At 41.5% G+C, this 22,050-nt stretch overlaps 1 protein-coding gene across 2 annotated transcripts in view; it reads right to left on the bottom strand.

Annotated features, from left to right (window-relative positions):
• ST8SIA1 (ST8 alpha-N-acetyl-neuraminide alpha-2,8-sialyltransferase 1) overlaps nt 1-22,050 on the bottom strand; it is a 144,392-nt gene that overhangs the window by 97,362 nt on the left and 24,980 nt on the right. The window contains exons 1-2 of one of the 2 annotated variants that reach the window (XM_084529113.1): nt 10,122-10,282; nt 9,344-9,488 (exon numbers count right to left, since the gene is read on the bottom strand). In XM_084529113.1, the coding sequence (XP_084385239.1) occupies nt 9,344-9,445 (102 nt within the window). In that variant the 5' untranslated portion in view covers nt 9,446-9,488; nt 10,122-10,282. Of the gene's footprint in view, nt 1-9,343; nt 9,489-10,121; nt 10,283-22,050 lie in introns of those variants that run through there. The other variant, XM_084529112.1, reaches the window with a different exon arrangement.

The following is a 22,050-nucleotide window of genomic DNA, read 5'->3' as shown; positions in this document are numbered from 1 at the left end:
AGGACTCATTTCAACTGGAATGACACCAGTGCTTTCAGTTATCTTGCCACTACAATCCATCCCTTTAGCCAGCACACACAAAATTATCACCTCATATGGGTAGTTTTTGGCCATTAGACAATCTGCAGCACCAATTTCATTGTCAAAAACATCTCCCCTAGCAACTCTGAAAAAGACTGTTGATCAAGAAAAAGGAAACAGCCTGAATTCTTCACATGAGCAACAGTAAGCTAAATGTTACTTCACATGCATGTCCAGCATCACAGGATTTTTCTGGTGCATCCTGATGTACAAAAAATACTACTGTGTTGCTTTTCCAGTGCCTGAAACACCATTTGGAAGCCAATGCTTGCCTCCCAGGAGCCATTCACGTGATAATATTTATTCTGAAAGAGAACAACAGTCCTTCTCCTCCATACTATAACAGGTAACAAGGACTTTAAATCTACCATGCCCAGCGACATAAGTCAACTCCTCAACTGCATTGCAGCGGATTTCTCATTAAATGGAAAGCTGGGCTTACACTCCCCCCTAAGCAAGAAGGCACAAAGGTTCTTTTGAAAGTCACTACATAATCCTCCTACAAGATTTGTAACCATGCTACCCCTTTTTAATAGCTTCTGTAGTAGTGTAGCCTTCCCTGATTTTCTTCAAGCCTTCAGACTCTGCTAAGCTGCTCTTCCACCCATAATTAGGAACACTTGGAAGAACAACGGTACTACATCTTTGTTGCAGGTGAAATGCTTTCTGAACATCATTTGATATACTGCTACACTCCGGTACAATTTACATGAGTCACATTGAGAAACCAGGCTACTATATGAAAAATGCAATTACGTAGTGTTTTCATCAATCCCTACTCAGGCTTCTGCCAAGTGGTAAGGAATGGAATCAAACCTTAGTCTCAAACAAACCAGTATTGATTTTACGCCTATTTTAGAAGTATTTCACCCCCAAAAAAATCTAACTACCAAATACAGCAAATTAATATAATCCAATATAATCACTGAATAATCAAAATGTATAGTCACATTTATGTTAAGAAGTCTAGAGACTGAACAAGGTGACTCTTTATACTAAAATTTGTCGATAATAAGTATTGATAATAAGCATATATAATAAGTGGCCAGAATATAAAGGATAAATTTTACCCAAGGTTTAGACACCTACTTCCAAAGAAGCAAAGCTTTCATTGCCCTGTGGGTGGAAGTCTTAGTATATTAAAAAGATCACTGTCAGAAGAAAAAAAAAAAAAAAAAAAAAAAAAAAAAGAAAAAGGAAAAAAGAAATGCATTGAGAAAAACTTCCTTTTAGCTTCTCATCCATTATATAGAGCTACCATAAACCAAACAAACCAAATCTAACTGCTGTGCCTTTGGGCAGGTTTGGACTAACTCTTACTTGTATTTTTATCCCTCAGCACAGCAGATCATATGCCCTGTAATTACTTGTAGCCATGAGAAGCTCACTGCTCCTATAGCTTCTCATCTGTAACCACTTCCTTTAATTGTTCTTCTGCTTATGACATTTTTAGCTTATGAAGCAGAAAATTTATGTTCCTGTGAAACAGCTGAAGACTGACCAAAAGTCCATAAAATCCCCATGGTATAGTACAGCCTCTCCAGTTGTCCTAGCCCACACTGCCCTCTTCCTCTTTGGGTTCAGGAGAGTCTTTTTGCTCTGAGCTTTGCAGTCCCACAACATAACATGGCTTTATTCATAACGGTGTCTTCCAGATGTTAAAAATATCTCCTGAAGTAGAAAAGCTCAGTTGCGCAGCAAACAAGAAGAAACGTGTGCAAGTACACTCTGCTGTGCATCCTCACTGCCTCTGACAGGGGATGCACTTCCATGGGGCCCCCTCTCTGGGGACAGCACAGCCCCACATCACCCAGCCTTGCCCACATTCCCAGCCCTGTCACGGCCTCTTCACACTCAGTAGGCCTGTATTGACAACTCAGTAACCATACAGCCTGGGGTGCTAATAGAAATGAATAAATCAGCTGTGCTATTTCAAGTGTTTTCCAATATTCAAAAATCACTCGAAGCTAAAACACTCTCATGGCTGAACTACCCTGTTGAAAATACCTCATATCCCTTCAGTCTGAAGTAGGCTCCATGACAATCCCACTGGTTTTACTGCTATTTTAAGCGCTGCTCAGTATCAATGCAGAAGATGAACCACATTTGCTCTTCCACACCCTCACATCCCCCTAATCCCAAATGGCAGTGGATTGATCTGTGGTTTTTTGAACACCCAAGGGCCTGTCTGTAAAAGGCACTGGGGTGTGCTTGGATCAGCTCCTCTGTTACCTAGGACAGAAAGTGATTGATGCCCTGTCACTTCAGGCTGGAAACGGATGTTGAGCTAAGGTGGCTGGACCCTTTGCTTTTGCCTTTGGGCCAAACTAACACTTTGCAACCAAACGCCATCCTTCCCTTCCCTTCCATTTGCTACATTTGGAAAGGTCAGCGTCTATTTATGTACTTACGTTAACTGAGATAAAGCCAGTTTGGCATGTGCAGATAAACTCCACTACAAACAAACTCGAGGCAGATAAATCACACTCACCAAATGCAGTCTGGCTGAGTGGCTGGCTGAACACATTTTGGCAATCCGAGAGAGACCAAAGCACACATGTGGTGATCAACGGGGCCAGAAAGCCACTCATTGGTCTGCTGTAACTTGCTTCAACAAGAGCACATTGCCCAGCCTCTCATAATTACTTAAAATTATGTATGTTGCATCTTACAGTCTTTTTAGCATAACTTTAATTTTCACCGGTAGGCATGTTCGCATCTCGTCTATATGGAGTAGTTTCAGATGGACCATGGCTTTTGCTTAACTGACCGGATATAACAGATGCTGCCATATTCCTGGTTTGCCAACAGGCTACACAAAATGGTCCAATTACACAGTTCTTAATTAGTCAGTAATCAAAGTGAGGGTAGGGGTTTCACTTAACTAAATACTAATCGAGATTTTTGATCTCAATTACCCTGATGTTACTGAGATTACCCAGCACTGAAGCGAAGACTCATGCTCTAAAAGGCCAAAATTCATCAGGTCTCTATATTTAGCATTTCATTTCCCAGTTTATGACAGGCACTATCTGACACAATTGCTTAGGCTATTCAGAAGCCAACAATTCAGATCTCTTTTTTTAATTGCATTCATAATGTGGGCATGTTTCTTCACAAGATATAACTACCCTTACTCATTTTCATGTTTTCCATATATTGCAAGAATATTTTTGTTTTGATTAAATGAATGTAAGACCCAAGCAAGACAGACAATTTATATTACAGTAAAGTTGATGAAGAAAAAAAAATAGAGAAAAAGAGGAGGAAAATAAAAGGGACACTAGCAAGAAACTCATCCAAATACTAATTAAAGGCAGCACAAAAGAAGTCAGGGAAGTACCACTTAGATAGTAGAATTAATGGAAGAAAATATAAGAGTGGCTCAATAAATGTTAGGTCTGCGGGCATTTCATTTCCCTACCCAGGACGTCAAGGAAAAAAATCAGGACACGTATGACATCAATCAATCAATCACATATATCAATCTATTTCTCCAAGCAGCAATTAATTACAGAGCTTGCTAAGAACAGCGTACTTCAGTAAGTTGGATTGTTGGTGAAAATATACAGAACACTTAACGGAAGAACAGAGCATTTCCAAAGTCAACACCAAAGTTAGTCATTTCATATGTTCTGGCAGCAGTGCAGTCCATCAAATTCTAAACCTTTTCCTTTGAGTGGCTTGCCATTTTAGACACAATTTTTGGATCAAGTCTACCTTCTGGGGCAAAAACCAGTCAAAACAACTCACAGACCCTAATCATTAAGCTGTTACAGAATACAACATGCACCCTGATAACCTAGAAAGTGCCAGAGAATGTCTCCATGCCACTTTTACAAGTAAAGCAGTAACATTTTACCTGCCTTTATACTGTGGACTAGAATTTCAACATTAAACTCCAATTAATAATTTGAAAGACCTTGTGATCAGGAGAAAAGCAATATATCTGGAAACAGCTGCCAGCTTTCCCAAATTTATTTGTGGTTTGAAGCTACTTCCTTTGGATTTCTCATAAGCCATTTTTGATGATTATTCATGAGACACTCATTGCAAGCAGCCATTCTTTCGTCTGACAATATTTTGCAGATGAAACTTAGAAATGATGTAGAACAGGTGGGGAATCATTTTTATAGTAATTTGAAATAATTTACTGGTACTAAGTATATCTAATTGCTTCAGGTGGAATACAATAAAATAAGAAAAAAAATCAATGAGCTATTTTTTTCAAATTAAAAAGTAGAAGTTTAAGATTTGAAACTTCTTTTGAAATCTGTTCTCTTCTCTCCCCTCCAAAATAATTCCTTACATAGCAGAGCTAAAAGTCCCATTTGATTTAAATATTTTATTTTTTTTTCTGGGAAAGGGGAGAGGAGACCTCAGAAATTCATCTCAGTTCTACTCAAAATCTTAATATAAGCTTTTGACATCAAGCAAAAAAGTATATGATATGCACAGACAGATAAATACTAGGGTGAGGTTTTTTTCCCTAATAGTAAAGATGGTCTGAAATTCAGTTCTGAAACTCTGAGGAAGAAAAAGACCTCAAGGAGTGCAAAATTCTTTCAGAAAATATTTGAAAAGGGCTTGCTTTTTTCTTAAAAGCAGGTGACTGTTAGTTTACTTTCCTCTCCCATGGCTTAGAGTTACAGCCCAGCTGCTCCTGTGGTTATGGTCACATTTACTCACAGCAACTAAAAGTTACTGGGTAGAATATATGGAAGGCTGGTTTCTTCCATTTTAGTCAGATGATAAAGGGTGGAAAATGCTGGTTATAGCTTCTGTCATGCCTTGGTACAATGCAACAGGAGTTACATGATGGAACCTCCAGGCTGAAGATCCAGAAGCGTGCATGTTTCTGTCCTGCCAGGGACAGGACTCCTGAGCACTTAACAACACGCAGTTCCATTTTCTGTATAATATTTGAACTACAATGGGGAGGAACACATTTACAAGTCACCCATGGCCTTTAGTGGCCAACCTGAGACACCACAGCCTGGCTATTCAGAGGTTTACCCAACCATGATGCCTGTAGTAGAACCATCTGCATCTCTGACTCCTCAGTGCCCCCAGCTAGGTATTGAAAGTTCCAGCTAATGCTGAAACATTACACCCATGTGAAATGCTTTAGAAAACTGGTACGTACACATTAAAATAACCTTCTTTTGTTAATATTAAGCCTATAGCAATGGTCACATGCAGACTTCATGTTTTTTGTCTCTTAAGATTGGGAAATAATGTTGTAGATCACACCAAGCAATATGATAAAGCTGCTGTCAAGAAATGTCAGCATTCCATTTATTCAGTTTAATTGAATGCATACTGCATTACCCAAAAGCTCCAGACAGTGCCACTGTAAAATGTTTTGGGAGATTCAATGTGGGTGAGGTCTCCACCCTCACCGTACCTAAGGTCATGCTCTGTGACAAGATACATCTTACTACCCTTTGCCTTCTTCTGTTGGGTATCAATAATGTACCATTAGCCTTTTCTCTCCAGCATGGGAAAGATATTACAGCCTGTGTAACATTTTTGTTTCAGAAACAAACAAGCAAATACAAAAACTTTTATTCTAGAAATCAGAGGAAAATGGCACAGAGAGAGAAGGGAGGAGGCACTACTGGCAACGATAATTGTTGGTTCATGCAAAACACTGCAACATCAAATTTCTTTCTCATAAATTGAAATGAAACTCTGAATCTTTCAATTTCCACTTTTTTTTTTTTTTTTTTTTTTTTTTTTTTTTAAATTTCCTCTTTCATATTTCCTCTTGGGTCATTCAAAAGCTAGATTGAAAAAAAAAAAAAAAAGCTAGCAACAGAGTTGACAAAAATATCAGCTGAAATATTACATTCCAACAATGGTAAAATCAAATACCATAACACTACCAAAACCTTTCAACCTTTTCACTTCAGAGAAAATTTGGAAAAAAAAAAAAAAAAAACATTTAACTGATATTTATATTTTGATAAAATAGCATTTTTCCAATGGAAAAGCAATCTATCAAAAAATGTTGAACCAGCTATAAGAACTTTATCTTATCTACTGAGGAATTACAGATTCCTCAGAAGAAAAATATTATTTTTTGAATTGCTCACATTCAAAAATAACTGACATTTTGCATGTTAAGTTCTGTGATATTTAGTGCTGTATAATTCTGTATTGATGCATGGCCAGCTTATTCCATTCCATCAAATAGAGCAAGTTTATTTACTTTTGAGTTACTTTATCCTTAAGTTAATAACCAGTTAAGGTTTTGAGAAATCTTCTGCAAGCACAAAAGGCTTAAGCCCAGCAGAATGATGTGGATGGAGCCTTTATTATTATTATTTATTCTGGAGGAAATATTTTTTCAATTGTATCAACATAGCTGCAGTCCTTTACATTCCTGTTGCGTCCCCTGAGTGTTTTAGAGTATTACCCATATTTTGTAAGTGGTTTTAAGCTTCTGAATACTTTTGAAAGGAATATTCATCTACACAAAAATTGCTTGCCTGTTGCTACTAAGCTAATAGACACCATTCTTCAAAGCAGAGGCCTGAAAAATATAGTCTGGTGTTTTTCTTTAAACAAAGAAAGAGGTAGAAAAATACTTAATTTAAGAATTTACTGCAAATAAATCTTCCTAAGCTTTTGAGGTTGGCCAGATTTCATCTGATAAAGGTTTACAAAATTCCTCCAGGAATAATACATTACGTTATGGGAAGCAGCACTTACAAGAAAAGAGAAAGTAGCAGGGAGTAGCACATGTCAGAAATGAATTGCCTGCCAATTCATTTGAGTAACATTTTCAGAACCTGTCCTTAGCACTGTTCTGGAGTTGGAACATCTTAACTATTTAGCTTTCTCACCACCACCCCAGCAGCACCTCACCATCCTCTTTGCAGCCTGCTTGTCAAGCCAAAGGGACCTAGGGACACTGAAGTCCTTAGTTCATGCTGTCCCCCTGTATGTCTCTCCAGGGCTTCCCAGACTCTTGCTCTCAATCTGGCCAACTGCTAATCTTTGTAGAAAAGGCTTGGGAGGTGGGGAATCGCTAGACTTCCCAAGGTCATGACTCCTCTTTAACCAGCATTTACCTCTCCAAAGGAGCCCATCCAGTACTCTGCAATTTTCTGTGACAGTATGTAGGATACCACTGTGACTGGGCAGAGTGCTAGATTTTAATCCTGACAAAACCAAATATGAAATTTCAAATCCATCACAAAATATAATGACCTCTCTATACCAGCCCAGGTAAGGGTTTTCGAAACTGTTGAAAGGGATATACATATTTGGAGTGGTTGCTGTCAACAGCTGTGTGGCACAGAGCTTAAAGCTCTACCAAGGAGTTTCGTTTTCTCCAATCAACAGTGCAACACTGTAGAACAGTCATTAATAGTCATCATAAAAAAGATTTACAGCTGCTACACTAGGACACACTATAAGCTTTCTACAAGTCTCAAAGGCAGGAAGAAAAGCCCATTCCAGCAGGGCTGCCTCTTCCCAGCTATACCACAGCAAAAACACTCTGCACACATCAGACATTTACTTGTTTATTCAGCTTACAGGGACCTGCAGCAGTGGAACAGACTTGAGGAATGCTTAGTGTAAGAGAAGCAGAGGTCCATTACCTGGTTCATTGCAATAGACACAACAAAATGACACAAGAGCAGATTAGTAGCCTGAAGAGGATGCAGCTTCACGCTGTTTCACCACATTAACACAGGAAATGGCCCTTCTGGTCTCTTTTCCCTATATCTTAGATCTCTGTCACTCTTTATCCACCAAAAGAAACTAATTCAAAGTCATAACCCTTTTGTTGAGATCTGGAAACCCCTGTAGAAGTAGGTATATATATGTAACAACCTCTTTGATGTTTATTCACACCATGAGTTTAACAAACAAGAACTCTGCTACACATGTAACTGAAACAGCAATAAACGAAAAGTCTGGTGTGAATGACTCAACATTGACTGTGAGGCTTAAAAAATACCTATACCTTTAATCTAAGAAATTGAAGTAACATGTAAATCAATGAACATGTTCAGATGGTTGGCTTTCTTTAAACCTATAGCAACATAAAACTTCTCTCCTTCCACGTTCAAAAGTCATAAACTCATAAACTCATTTAACATCAGTTCATATATTAAAAATACAAGCAGCTTAGATCAATATTACAAATTCTCAGCACTCAATAAGAATGCACCTAACTCAAAACACTTTTGCTGAAAAACAACAAACCATTTCTAGTATTCATAATGCAACAAGAATCAACTAAATAATGTTGTCTGCTTCTGTTACTGTGCTTACATTGCTTGCCATCAACAAAATTCATTTATTTGGAGTTAACTCGGACAACTTCACACAAACCACCTTCACACCCTATCAGGCTGATCAAAAAGGGAAGCAATCCTACATAAGAATTGGAAAGGTAGAAGGAATTATTCCAGATAATCAGCATCACAGCAATCAAGATGAAAATCTAGTTCTCTACAAACCTTTTCCTTTTGGAGACTCCTTTTAGGAGCTGGACTTGATGATCCTTGTGGGTCCCTTCCAACTCAGGATATCCTATGATTCTGTGATTCTAATTTAAGCCAGGCAAATTCAGCCATACTATGTGGCGGCAAATCCACTAACATCAATGAAACTGATCCAGTTTGAACTTGGATCCAAACACAGGCCAGAAGCTGCCCTTTAAAAGGTTTTTTTTTTTAAAAAAAAAGGCATATGCCAATGACACTAGCAGATATTTAAATATTATGGTAGGAAATTTTCCTCAGGATGCACCTCCATGAACCTCACAGCCCTGTCTCATACAGCACACACACAGCTCACACAGTATCAGAGTCAATCTTGCCAGATTTGATGTTGTATTTACAGTGACAGCTTCTTGGGACATGTGGTTATGCAAGACCTGCAGTCCTTGTTGAACTGAAGGAAGTTTCTGGCTCTCGTTTTTTGAAACCACAGTCCATGAGCATAATCACTGCCAGAAAACCAGAAATCACACTCTAAAAATAGCCAGAACTTATAATTTTGAAAATCAAGACTGGTGGGCCTATTTCATCACTCATATATATATTTATACATCTGGAAAGTGGACAGGGAAATATTGCAGCTATTTTGCAATTTTCAGAGCACAGAAGTAAAAAATCTGTTTTGAATTGACAAATGAAGATACAGCCTATTTCTTGATGAATATTTAGGCAACTTATTTGTACCACATTACCATTTAGTATATTAATACTTAAAGTGAGAAGAAAAGAAAACTACCAACCTGTGGGAAGAGAGAGTAAGTTGTATTGTCAATGGTGAAAGAATACAAAAATTCCCCATCAAACCAGAGGTTCTTTCCCATGGGGGAGTTCAGCTTTGTCATCACAAAGAGCTGCCCAGGATCACAGCAGTCTTCCAGCAATTTCCTAGAAACATAAAAATAAAATAAAATAAAATAAAATAAAATAAAATAAAATAAAATAAAATAAAATAAAATAAAATAAAATAAAATAAAATAAAATAAAATAAAATAAAATAAAATAAAATAAAATAAAATAAAATAAAATAAAATAAAAGAGAAAGAAATGAGTTAGAGCTCTAGCAGATCCATATCTAAAGCCCATATTTATGTGATGACTCAGGCATCTAAGAGCCTGCAGTTCCTGGGTGCTACAGAGCAAACCTTTCATTTTCACAGCAATGTGATGTGCCATGGGTGACATTGCACATCAGTTAACAGATGCTAACAGAGAATTCAGAAACCAGAATCTAGAATTTAGCAACTTCCTCATTTTTTAATTTTTAATTTTTACTTAAAGAAGGGCCAACAATCTTTTTTTTTTTTTCTAGAAAATCTTAAAAGTATCCAGTTAAAAATTAAACCCTCCATTCACTTTTGAGTGGCACAGAAATAAAAACAAGATTTAGCAAAACAAAGTCCATCCTTTTCAGTCAATTCAAGTTAATAAACAACTAGATTCTCCAACACACACACGAATCAGAGAAGCACCTTTCAAAGTTAAATATGAGTTATATGAAAATTCAGAACCCAGCCTTACTCATGAACGGTAGGCCTTATATAAAACCCTGCAGTTACATAAACTTGAGGATGGAAAAATTTGGCATCTCTTTCCTGTTATTAAATATCCTTGTGCAACTTTCACAGCAGTATTAGAGTCTGCCTGGAGTGCCTGATTCAAGTCCAACTTGAGTCATCTCAGTTTGATACATATATATATATATACTCAGACACACACACACACACATATATATATACACACTTCTCCTTTTCTCATCCTCTTATACTTACACTTCCCTAAATAGCTATTACTGAGCTTGAGTAGCAATTTAAGAGCTGATGAGGTTGTATTTAGCAAAAATTCTGTAAAAATTGCTGCAAGCTCAGCAATTATTATCCTGAAATACAGAATGGTGAAAAACTCCAGACATTTGCAGAGCAAGAATATCCCAAAGCCAGCATGTGGGTAGCTCTTTAAAGGAAGGATGAAGCTCATATTAGTTTTTATATATAATAGACACAATGTGAAACCATACATTGCACAATTATGTCAATAGAGTATTTTAATGTATTGGTGTTTGTTATTATATTAATAAGATATATTAATTTACTGTTTATTTTAAAGTGAATCCTAACAAGACTGAAGCCATTTCTAGTGGCTGTATAAGAGCTGCAAATGGTAGGCAGAAGAAAAATATCTGTTATTAGTGACTACTTAAATGTTTTGTATAACTTTCCTCCTTTGCAAAAGAGGAGATTTTACTCAAAATGAAAAAGTCATTCACACAAATACGTGTTTTTTTCCAGCTTTTTCTCAAAGTCTTACTGTTACTATTTTTTTTCTCCTCTATAAAGTGATATGGAAATGATCAGTATTTTTCCTGTCAAAAACAGATTTTGCCATAAATTAATACTTTTCTGCAACTATATGAATACTATTTTACATACATATTTCAACTGAAAATGTGGTGAAAGCCATAGAGCATACTCATTCTGATATTCGCAGGACAGGAAACAGCTTGAAAATGTTGCATGACAAGCAGCAATCTATAGGAATTAGTACCACTCATTAGCTTTTTCCTCTTGTGAAGTTTAGTGATTTGCTTTGGTTATCTTCCACAGCAGCTCTATCCCCGCCATCACCAAAGGGCCACATTCTGCTGTAAATCAGCAGCCAGTTTCTAGGAATAGCTGCAAGGAAGCTCTTACCCTTTAACAGCCCAATCAGCCCCTGCATCCCCACAATTAGCCAAAGAATCAAAAGCTTTTTACAAAGACTCAATCAGAACCTTATGCCACGGTGCTTTGTGGCTCAAAATTTCAATATATTGTCCCTTTCAGGGCAACACACTGTCAAATACCCACACCTTATCTACCAAGGGTACGAGGCACATGCCTGCAGAGCGTCCTCTGCTCATAGGGCTATGAGCAGACTCATTTCCATGTGTTTGCCCTATATTTGCACCTGAATTCCTCCATCTGTGTAAATCAATAGTGGGCAAGTCAACTTTAAATGATGACCTTAAGTTACTGATAGACTACACAGTTTCTGGAGCTGTTTACCCTTAGACCACCCCTTGAAGAGCTGTCTTGTTTCCCTCTGAGCAGAGCAGAGCTTTAGCCAGAATGGCAATCCCAATTCCCAGAAAAACCACCAGGACAACCTACAACCAGAGAGGCTTCCCATCATCCTCCTGCATTACCGAAACACAGAAATCAAACTGAAGGCAATTTCAAATCGCTTGCCATATAATCTTTGCAAAGCAGCTTAAATCAGGCATGGAGTATTTTTCCAAATAAATTTGAGCACAGAGATTTGTCTGGCTTTCAACAAACTCTAGTTTGAAGCTTTAGGAAAGAAAATAACTTTTGCTTCTCTTCCCTTCACTCCCTTTTTTTGTTTTTGTTTGTTTGTTTCTATTACTACTGCAGCTTTTCAAGAAAGTATAGAGTAATCAAAGATCATCTGGAGCCTCCAAGTACAACTGCATAGCAAAATTAAAATTTCCAACTGAAATCCTGCAACTCATATCTTCATTGAAAATCCGATCTAAACAAGAAACAAAAATAATCGATAACCCAGTAGAAAAGTAACTAGGGAATGTTCTATATTAATGGATATTAATGGATCTTTCCTTAACCAGGGTAAATGGATAAGCTAAGGAACAGCTCTCTGTACGTGTTTGTGTTTTTTTTTCCCTAATCATCTGACTAGAGATATATATATACTCTTCCCTCTCCCTAAAAATGCATTCTTCCAGTTCATTCTTCATTAATAAATCTATTATGAAAAAGCAGTAGGTGTCTCCCCAAAGGCCAGAGATAGGCAGGTCACTAGTTCAAGTATTATGCACCTGCATGTATTAGCACAAAAAATCTTGTGAACACACATGCTTTCTATCACAAAAGAATGATTATAACTGTCTCACATTATTCAGTCTCTCTTTCTGATCCAAATCCAAAAATTATAAAGTGAGAGATGTTCCATAAACATACACATTAAGAAGGAAAAAGGTATTCAAAGGGGAACTGAAGTGGGGCAATTTCAGGTTGAAGGAGTCTGGACAAATTTTGATGAACTTGATTCAGCTAAAGTGTTACAGTAGAATTTGCAAAATTGTAGCAGATTTTAGTCAAGGATTTCAATTCACTGCAAGCACTGATTCATTAGCAGGACATAAATTATGTACTTTGACTCAAAGTTATCTCCAGTTCAGAGGAGGCCTGCATATGAGAGGAATTAAATGACCTGAATACTGGTATTTAAAAGGCACTTTGCACGCTCAGACCTGAGAGCACTTAGGGACAAATCCCACTTGTGAGAGAAGCAGGATAAAAGTTACTATGTGAATCTCACTTCAGGCATCCAAGACATCAGGCTGAATTGGGCACCAAGCAGGTCATTAACTGCAAGGCACTATTAGCACTTAAGTGATTGCACATCAACTCAAGCAGCAACCTCTGCTCAAGGTGGGAACTGAACAGCACTTCTGAGATGTTAGCCACATCCGGTACACTTTGCTGAGGTTAAATCAGCAGACATTGCACACTGAAAGAAGCAGAGTGAAATAGTTGGTGCCAAGGATCCTACACCCACATTATATGATTTTCATGAGATTTGCTGCAGACCTGTTCTGGTCTGCTTCCACAAAGAGCCTGTGAGTGGCTGTGGCATATCGTGCCTAACCAAAGCATGGTAAACAGAGACAATCAGGAAACGTGCCTGAAAAGCCTACTTCTCACCAAAGGGCTAATATAGATGCACCCTTTTCCACCTAAAAGCAGAGAGGAAGCCAGACAACCTTGGAAAACCTAAACCAAAATTCAAATGCACCGTCAGTGAAAGATCTTAGGTAAAAATACTAGACTATTAATTCTTGAACTTAAGCTAACAAACTTCTCAGTTTGGTTTCAGTTTGCAGCCACTTAATGCTAAATCTTACCCTGATTTCACACTGGTCCCAGTGAAAAATGACTGAGTGGCTACATCAAGCATACCAAACATCTTCAGACTGACAAAGATAGTATCTAATAGTGGAAATGTGCAATTCTAAAGCAGAGGCTGTCAAACAGGAAGTAACCTTTCGCTATCGCAACTTCTTCAAAAAGTGTTGTAGTCAATGGCTGAATGTCCAGGTGGAGATCAGTAACAAGTGTCGTTCCTCCGGGGTCAGTACTGGGACTGGCACTGTTTAACATCTTTGTCAGTGACATGGACCCTGGGATTGAGCACACCCTCAGCCAGTCTGCTGCTAACACCAAGCTGCGTGGTGTGGTTGACAGGCTGGAGGGAAGGGATGCTATCCAGAGGGACCTGGGCAGGCCTGAGAGATGGGCTTGTGTGAACTTCATGAAGTTCAACAAGGACAAGTGTAAGGTCTTGTATCTGGGCCAGGGCAATCCTAAGCACAAATACAGGCTGGGAAAAGAATGGACTGAGAGCAGCCCTGAGGAGAAGGGCCTGGGAGTGCTGGTTGACGAGAAGCTCAGCATGATCCATCAATGTGCGCTTGCAGCTCAGAAAGCCAACCATGTCCTGGACTGCATCAAAGGCAGCACAGCCAGAAGAGCAAGGGAGGTGATTCTCCCCCTCTGCTCTGCTCTCATGAGACCCCACCTGGGGCACTGTGTTCAGCTCTGGGGCCCCAGAACAAGAAGGACATGGAAGTACTATTACAAGTCCAGAGGAGGGCCACAAAGATGATGTGGTGGTTTTACCGTGCTGGGCAGCTAAACCCCACAACCGCTCTCTCACTCCCCCTCCTTTAGATGAGGAGGGCGAGAAGTAAAGCAAAGAACAACTCACGGGTTGAGATAAGGATAATTTCATTAAAGGGAAATAATTATAATAATTAAATAAAGACTACCATGAACTAAACAATTTAACTAAGGGGAAATAAAAGGGAAAGGGGAAAAAAGGGAGGAAAACAAACAAACAAAATAAATGAAAGCTATATGGAAGTGCAGAGGAAAGAAATTACTCTCTACTTCCCACAAATGAGCGATGATTGACCACGTCCTTGAAGCAAGGCCTCAATGCACACAGCCGGTGTTCGAGAGGAGGACTGACGTCTTCTCAACGAGAGCCCACCCCTCCCCTCTTCTTCCTGTTTCCACCTTTTATTGCTGAGTGTGACACCACATGGTATGGAATATCCCTTTGATTGGTTTAGCTCAGCTGCCCTAGTGATGTTTCTCTCCTCACTTTTTTGCCCACCCCCTAGGAGGGTTAGAGAAAGGCTCAATGCTGTGCCACTGCTGCTCAGCAGTAGACACAACACTGGTGTGATAACACTGCTGTTCCAGTAACAAGTACAGAGTACGGCACTGTATGGGCTGCTGCCGGGAAAGTTAACATTCCAGCCAGACCCAGTACAACCTCCACCCCTTATTCCATAACATTTGTGTCACACTCAGATCCCCATACTTTAGCATACAAGCATTCTCATCATTATCCCTTGTCCTTTAACAGGACAAGGATTTAACAGGACAGGATTAATAGGCAGGTGTATCTTTTCATTCCATAGGTCTTTCTTGGAAAATGTTCATAAGAACTGTTGATGATTAGGTCTTCATCTGCCAAAGTGGCCACTCAAGGCAGGCGGAGTTGGATGTCTGGACACCAGCACCAGCTTAGCTCAAGTCCTTGTTGCACTGCCCGGCTCCTTGCAAAGTTGACCTGTCGTTGATCCTACAGCATCTTCCTACAACATATAACTTAGATTATAGATTAGTTTTCTCTCAGTGTCAAATATCCTTGAGGCACACACTTGATATCCCCATTCTTTTGCATGACCCACCAGGTATACACTGGTCCTTGGGCGAAGACAATCCCACGAGTGGGTTTGCCTTTTCCCGAGGCAGGAGCAACCCACACTGCCTTCCCCATCCACCTTCCTATATGCACTACGGGAACCTTAGCTCCTTTCACAGTGTGTAGGGGTTTTGTTTCGGCACGACCAGCACAGCTGTCAGACCCCCTATTGTTAACTAGCCAAGTGGCTTCTGGTAGATTTGTGTCCCACTGTTTCCACGTCCCAGCACCTAATGCTCGTAACATAGTCTTTAACAGTCCATTGTACCTCTCAACCTTCCCAGAGGCTTGTGGGTGGTAAGGGATGTGGTACACCCACTCAATACCATGCCTCTTTGCCCAGGAGGTAACAAGATTGTTTCGGAAATGACTCCCATTGTCAGACTCAATTCTCTCTGGTGTACCATGACGCCACAATACTTGTCTTTCCAGGCCCAAGATAGTGTTTTGGGCTGTGGCATGGTTTACAGGGTATGTTTCCAGCCACCCAGTAGTTGCTTCTACCATGGTGAGTATGTACCGTTTGCCTTGGCAAGTTTTTGGGAGTGGTCCGATATAGTCAATTTGCCAGGCCTCACCATATTGAAACCCTAACCATCTCCCCCTGTTCCAGGGAGATTTTACCTTCATGGCTTTCTTGATTGCAGCACAGGTCTCACACTCATGAGTAACCTGTGTGATGGCCTCAATGGTCAAGTCCACCCCTCGATCACGAGCCCATCTGTAAGTGGCATCCCTCCCTAGATGTCCTGATGTTTCATGGGCCCATCGAGCTACAAACAGCTCACCCTTACGTTCCCAGTCTAGGTCCACCTGAGCCACTTCAATTTTCGAAGCTCGATCCACTTCTTTGTTGTTCTGATGTTCTTCAGTAGTGCGACTCTTGGGCATGTGGGCATCTACATGACGTACTTTAACATCCAGGTTTTCTACCCGGGCAGCAATATCTTGCCACAGGGTAGCAGCCCAGATAGGCTTACCTCTGCGCTGCCAGTTGCTCTCTTTCCATTGCTGCAGCCACCCCCACAGAGCATTTGCCACCATCCATGAGTCAGTATAAAGATACAACACTGGCCAATTTTCTCTTTCGGCGATATCTAGGGCTAGTTGTATAGCTTTTACTTCTGCATACTGACTCGATTCACCTTCCCCTTCCATGGCTTCCACAACTCGTCGTATGGGATTTCACACAGCAGCTTTCCATTTCCGATGGCTCCCTATCACACGGCAGGATCCGTCAGTAAACAACGCATACTGCTTTCTGTCTTCTGGCAACTCATTGTATGGTGGTGCCTCTTCAGCACGGGTTACCTCTTCTGTTGGCACTCCGAAATCTCTGCCTTCCGGCCAGTCCATAATCTCTTCCAGGATTCCTGGGCGATTGGGTTTTCCCATTCGAGCCCGCTGTGTAATTAACGCTATCCACTTACTCCATGTAGCATCAGTTGCATGGTGTGTAGTGGGAATTTTCTCTTTGAACATCCAGTGTAACACAGGTAGCTGCGGTGCCAAGAGGAGCTGTGCCTCTGTACCCACAACTTCTGAAGCAGCTCAAACACCCTCATATGCTGTGAGTATTTCTTTTTCAGTTGGGGTGTAATTGGCTTCTGATCCTCGATAGCCCCGACTCCAGAAGCCCAGAGGTCGACCTCGAGTTTCTTCTGGGGTTTTCTGCCAAAGGCTCCAGGTGAGCCCATGCTCCCCAGCTGCAGTGTACAGTATATTTTGCACAGCTGGTCCAGTATGGACAGGCCCAAGGGCTACTGCACGAGCTATTTCTTGTTTGATTTGTTCAAATGCCTGTTGTTGCTCAGGGCCCCACTCAAAATAGTTTCTCTTTCGAGTCACTCGATATAGAGGACTCACAAGCTGACTATAGCCTGGCACATGCATTCTCCAGAATCCCACGAGGCCTAGGAAAGCTTGCGTTTCCTTTTTGCTAGTTGGCGGAGACATTGCTGTTATTTTATTGATCACATCCATTGGAATATGGCGACGTCCATCCTGCCATTTTACCCCCAAGAACTGGATTTCCTGTGTAGTCCCCTTGACCTTGCTCTTTTTAATGGCAAAACCAGCTTTCAGGAGAATTTGGATTATTTTCTTCCCTTTCTCAAAAACTTCTTCTGCTGTGTTGCCCCACACGAGGATGTCATCAATGTACTGAAGGTGCTCAGGAGCTCCCCCTTGCTCCAGTGCAGACTGGATCAGTCCATGGCAAATGGTAGGGCTGTGTTTCCACCCCTGGGGCAGCCGATTCCAGGTGTATTGGATGCCCCTCCAAGTGAAGGCAAACTGCGGCCTGCATGCTGCTGCCAAAGGGATGGAGAAAAATGCATTAGCAATATCAATTGTGGCGTACCACTTGGCTGCCTTTGACTCTAGTTCGTACTGAAGTTCTAGCATGTCCGGCACTGCAGCACTCAGTGGTGGCGTGACTTCATTCAGGCCTCGATAGTCCACTGTTAGCCTCCACTCACCATTAGACTTTCGTACTGGCCATATAGGACTATTAAAGGGTGAGCGACTCTTGCTGATTACTCCCTGACTCTCCAGTCGATGAACCAACTCATGGATGGGAATCAGGGAGTCTCGGTTGGTGCGATATTGCCGTCGGTGCACCGTTGTAGTAGCAATTGGTACCTGCTCTTCTTCAACCTTCAGCAATCCTACAACAGAAGGGTCTTCTGAAAGGCCAGGCAGGGTAGACAGCTGCCTAATCTTCTCTGTGCTCAAAGCAGCTATGCCAAAAGCCCACCGGTATCCTTTTGGATCCTTGAAGTACCCTCTCTTGAGATAGTCTATGCCAAGGATACACGGAGCCTCTGGGCCAGTCACGGTGGGATGCTTTTGCCACTCATTCCCAGTTAGACTCACTTCAGCTTCCAGTACAGATAGTTGTTGGGATCCCCCTGTCACTCCAGAGATACAGGTGAGTTCTGTCCCTTGGTAGCCTGATGGCATTAAGGTGCATTGTGCGCCAGTGTCCACTAAAGCTTTGTATTCTTGTGGTTCTGATGTGCCAGGCCATCAGATCCACACAGTCCAATAAATCCGGTTATCCCTCTCCTCTACCTGGCCAGAGGCAGGGCCCCTCTAGTCCTGGCTGGAGTGTCTGCCACTTAATTCTTGCAAATGAGAGGTAGAGGTCCCTTCATCATGGTCAAGAATAACATCAGCTCTTCTACTGCCTCTGGGGTACTGCCCAATAGAAACCGGAGCAGCATTTCTCTTAGGAGCCCCTCTTCTTGCTGCTGTATTTCCTTTCAGTTCACGTACCCGAGCAGCTAGGGTTGAAGTAGGTACACCATCTCATTTCCTCATATCTTCCCCATGGTCACGCAGATAAAACCACAAGGTGCCACGTGGTGTACGTCTTGGGTACTCTCTCTCTTAAGCAGGCGAATGCTGATTCTTAGTGGCTGAAGTATCACTCTGTCTAGATGAGGGGGAATATACTTTCTCCACGAGCTTGTCAAGTCCTTTAGACAGTTTCTCCACAGCTGAGACACAGGACTGTAGCGGAGCAGAGAGATTGTCTTCATATTGTTGAAGCTGGCAGGAGACATCATACATTGTTGGTCCCATCCCCTCGTCCCAGCGAATTGCTGCCAGGGTACTGGCATGTGCTGATGGTGCACTCCGCACAAATTTACGCCACATGGATGTTGTGCACTGGACTTCATCGGGGTCTTGAGGTGTCTGGGCATTGTCCAAATCACTATAAATCATCTCCCGCACAGCTAATTCCCGCAGATGCTGGAGACCTTTATCCACAGTGGTCCACTTGCCTATGTGATATACAATATCTTCCTTATGGGGATATCTTTCTTTGATAGCTGCCAGGAGTCGTCTCCAGAGGCTGAGGGCCTGTGCTCCTCTCCCGATGACTTTGTCGATTACCCTTTCTCTAGAGAGGGATCCTAGCTGCTTGGCTTCATTGCCTTCTAATTGTATGCTATTGGCCCCAGCATCCCAGCATCGGAGCAGCCAAATGAGGATGTGTTCACCTGGGCGTCGACCATAATCCTTTCATATTTCTTGCATCTCACTCAGGGATATGGATCGAGTGATTTCTGATTCCTTTATGATTTCCGTCTCATCTTCCTGCTGTTTTTGTGATGGCTCTGCTTTAGAGGTGCCTGCCAATTCCCCTTCTCCCTCCTTCTTAGGAGAGCCTTCTTCCCTTACTAAACGAGCTGACCTCCGTTTCCATTGTTTTGACTTGACTATGGGGGCGACTGATACCATAGTTGGTTGGTCCTCTGGGTCAGCCACAGCATGTGTTACTTGGTCATCAGATTCAGAGACTTCCTCCCTCTCTTCAAGTTGCTGGATGATGTTAAACAGTGTTTGATAGGAATAAGCCAGGACCCAGCACAATGCTGCAAGCTGTTGTTCTCCGGCATTATCAGGGTCAGGACATACAACTCTCAAACATTCCACCAAGTTTTTAGGATTTAGCACTTGCTCAGGGGTGAAGTTCAAAACTATTGGAGGAGACACTCGTGACAGGTATCTGCTAACATCATCCCACACACCGTGCCACTCACCACAAGACTGTTTCGGGACAGATTCCCAAATAAGTTTTCTAAACAATCGACTAATCTTAGAGAGAAAATGAAACCTGTTATTCAGAATTAGAAATAGCAATACATGGGTTACAGATGGATCTTCAAAATACTCCCAAACTGTTGTAATTAGCCCACTGTGAAAGAAGGGAAAGGTACCATTCCTGATATTATTAATAAACTGGTGTCCAGATGAGAAAAGGAAGGCAGTGTAGTTCTGAATATTCTCTGAAAGATAGTTTCCATGGGACCCAAATGATAACAGTGCAGAGCCTGAATTCCAGAGTAAAACCAAGGTCAGTGCTTGGCAGCACAACGAATTAAAAAAAGTGAACACAGATTGTAGCACTTTGTCGGATCGGATATATAGGAGAAAGGAGAATATGACACGAATTGCATGACATATGAACAAAGCCATTATTATTAACAGGGCAAGAAACATGGTTACTAGCAAGCGTGTTAGTTGTATGCGTTTAATCAATTCTATTGTTATCTCAACCCTTCGAGCCCCAAATGGGCGCCAAAAAGGACTGTGGTGGTTTTACCGTGCTGGGCAGCTAAACCCCACAACCGCTCTCTCACTCCCCCTCCTTTAGATGAGGAGGGCGAGAAGTAAAGCAAAGAACAACTCACGGGTTGAGATAAGGATAATTTCATTAAAGGGAAATAATTATAATAATTAAATAAAGACTACCATGAACTAAACAATTTAACTAAGGGGAAATAAAAGGGAAAGGGGAAAAAAGGGAGGAAAACAAACAAACAAAATAAATGAAAGCTATATGGAAGTGCAGAGGAAAGAAATTACTCTCTACTTCCCACAAATGAGCGATGATTGACCACGTCCTTGAAGCAAGGCCTCAATGCACACAGCCGGTGTTCGAGAGGAGGACCGACGTCTTCTCAACGAGAGCCCACCCCTCCCCTCTTCTTCCTGTTTCCACCTTTTATTGCTGAGTGTGACACCACATGGTATGGAATATCCCTTTGATTGGTTTAGCTCAGCTGCCCTAGTGATGTTTCTCTCCTCACTTTTTTGCCCACCCCCTAGGAGGGTTAGAGAAAGGCTCAATGCTGTGCCACTGCTGCTCAGCAGTAGACACAACACTGGTGTGATAACACTGCTGTTCCAGCTACAAGTACAGAGTACGGCACTGTATGGGCTGCTGCCGGGAAAGTTAACATTCCAGCCAGACCCAGTACAGATGATTAAGGGGCTGAAGCATCTCTCCTGTGAGGATAGTCTGAGGGAGCTGGGGTTGTTCAACCTGGAGAAGAGAAGGCTTCAGGGAGACCTTACTGAGGCCTTCCACAGGAAAGCTGGAGAGGGACTCTTCATCAGGGAGTATAGGGATAAGACAAAGGGGAATGGCTTTAAACTAGAAGAGGGTAGATTTAGATTAGATATAAAGAAGAAATTCACTCAGAGGGTGGCGATGCACTGGAACAGGTTGCCTAGAGAAGCTGTGGATGCCCCATCCCAGGAAGTGTTTAAGGCCAGGTAAGATGGGGCTTTGGGCAACCTGGTCTGGTTGGAGGTGCCCTTGCCCATGATGAAGGGGGGAAGGGGAGTGGAATCAGATGACTTTTTAGGTCCCTTCCAAACCAAAACCATTCTGTGATTCTCCACATGTGGAGCAGCTCCTGTACACCCAGCACAACACTATAACCTCTCCAGCTCTTTGACAGGCCTAAAGTTAAGGGCTTAGGCCTGATCTTAAATAGAGCAATGGGCAAAGGTGACACAGCACAGCATGGCATACAGGGGAAAGAAGAAGGGACAAAGATTATTACAGCCTACAGGTGCCCTGATTGTTGACACTACCAATACCCCTTTTTCTGCCCCAAGGTGACAGCACTTTTACAGCAAATCCTCCCCACACACTTGCTGAACCACACACAGGTCCCCAGCCAGGTGTGCAGAGCAGTGCACCAGTGCAAAGGCAAAAATTTATGACTGAGGTTCAGGTTCTGCTTTGAGATACAAATAACAGGTCAAACCAACTGCTTTAGTCAGATTTTGCTCAGCTGCTGGGATTTAACTGATATAGTACAAGCCTACATCTGGTGACTGGAAAACAGAG

Source organism: Aythya ferina (genome assembly GCF_964211825.1).
Source record: "Aythya ferina genome assembly, chromosome: 1".
Taxonomy (NCBI): domain Eukaryota; kingdom Metazoa; phylum Chordata; class Aves; order Anseriformes; family Anatidae; genus Aythya; species Aythya ferina.
The sequence above is the reverse complement of the archived record's forward strand: the minus strand, read 5'-3'. Positions and strand labels throughout refer to the sequence as shown.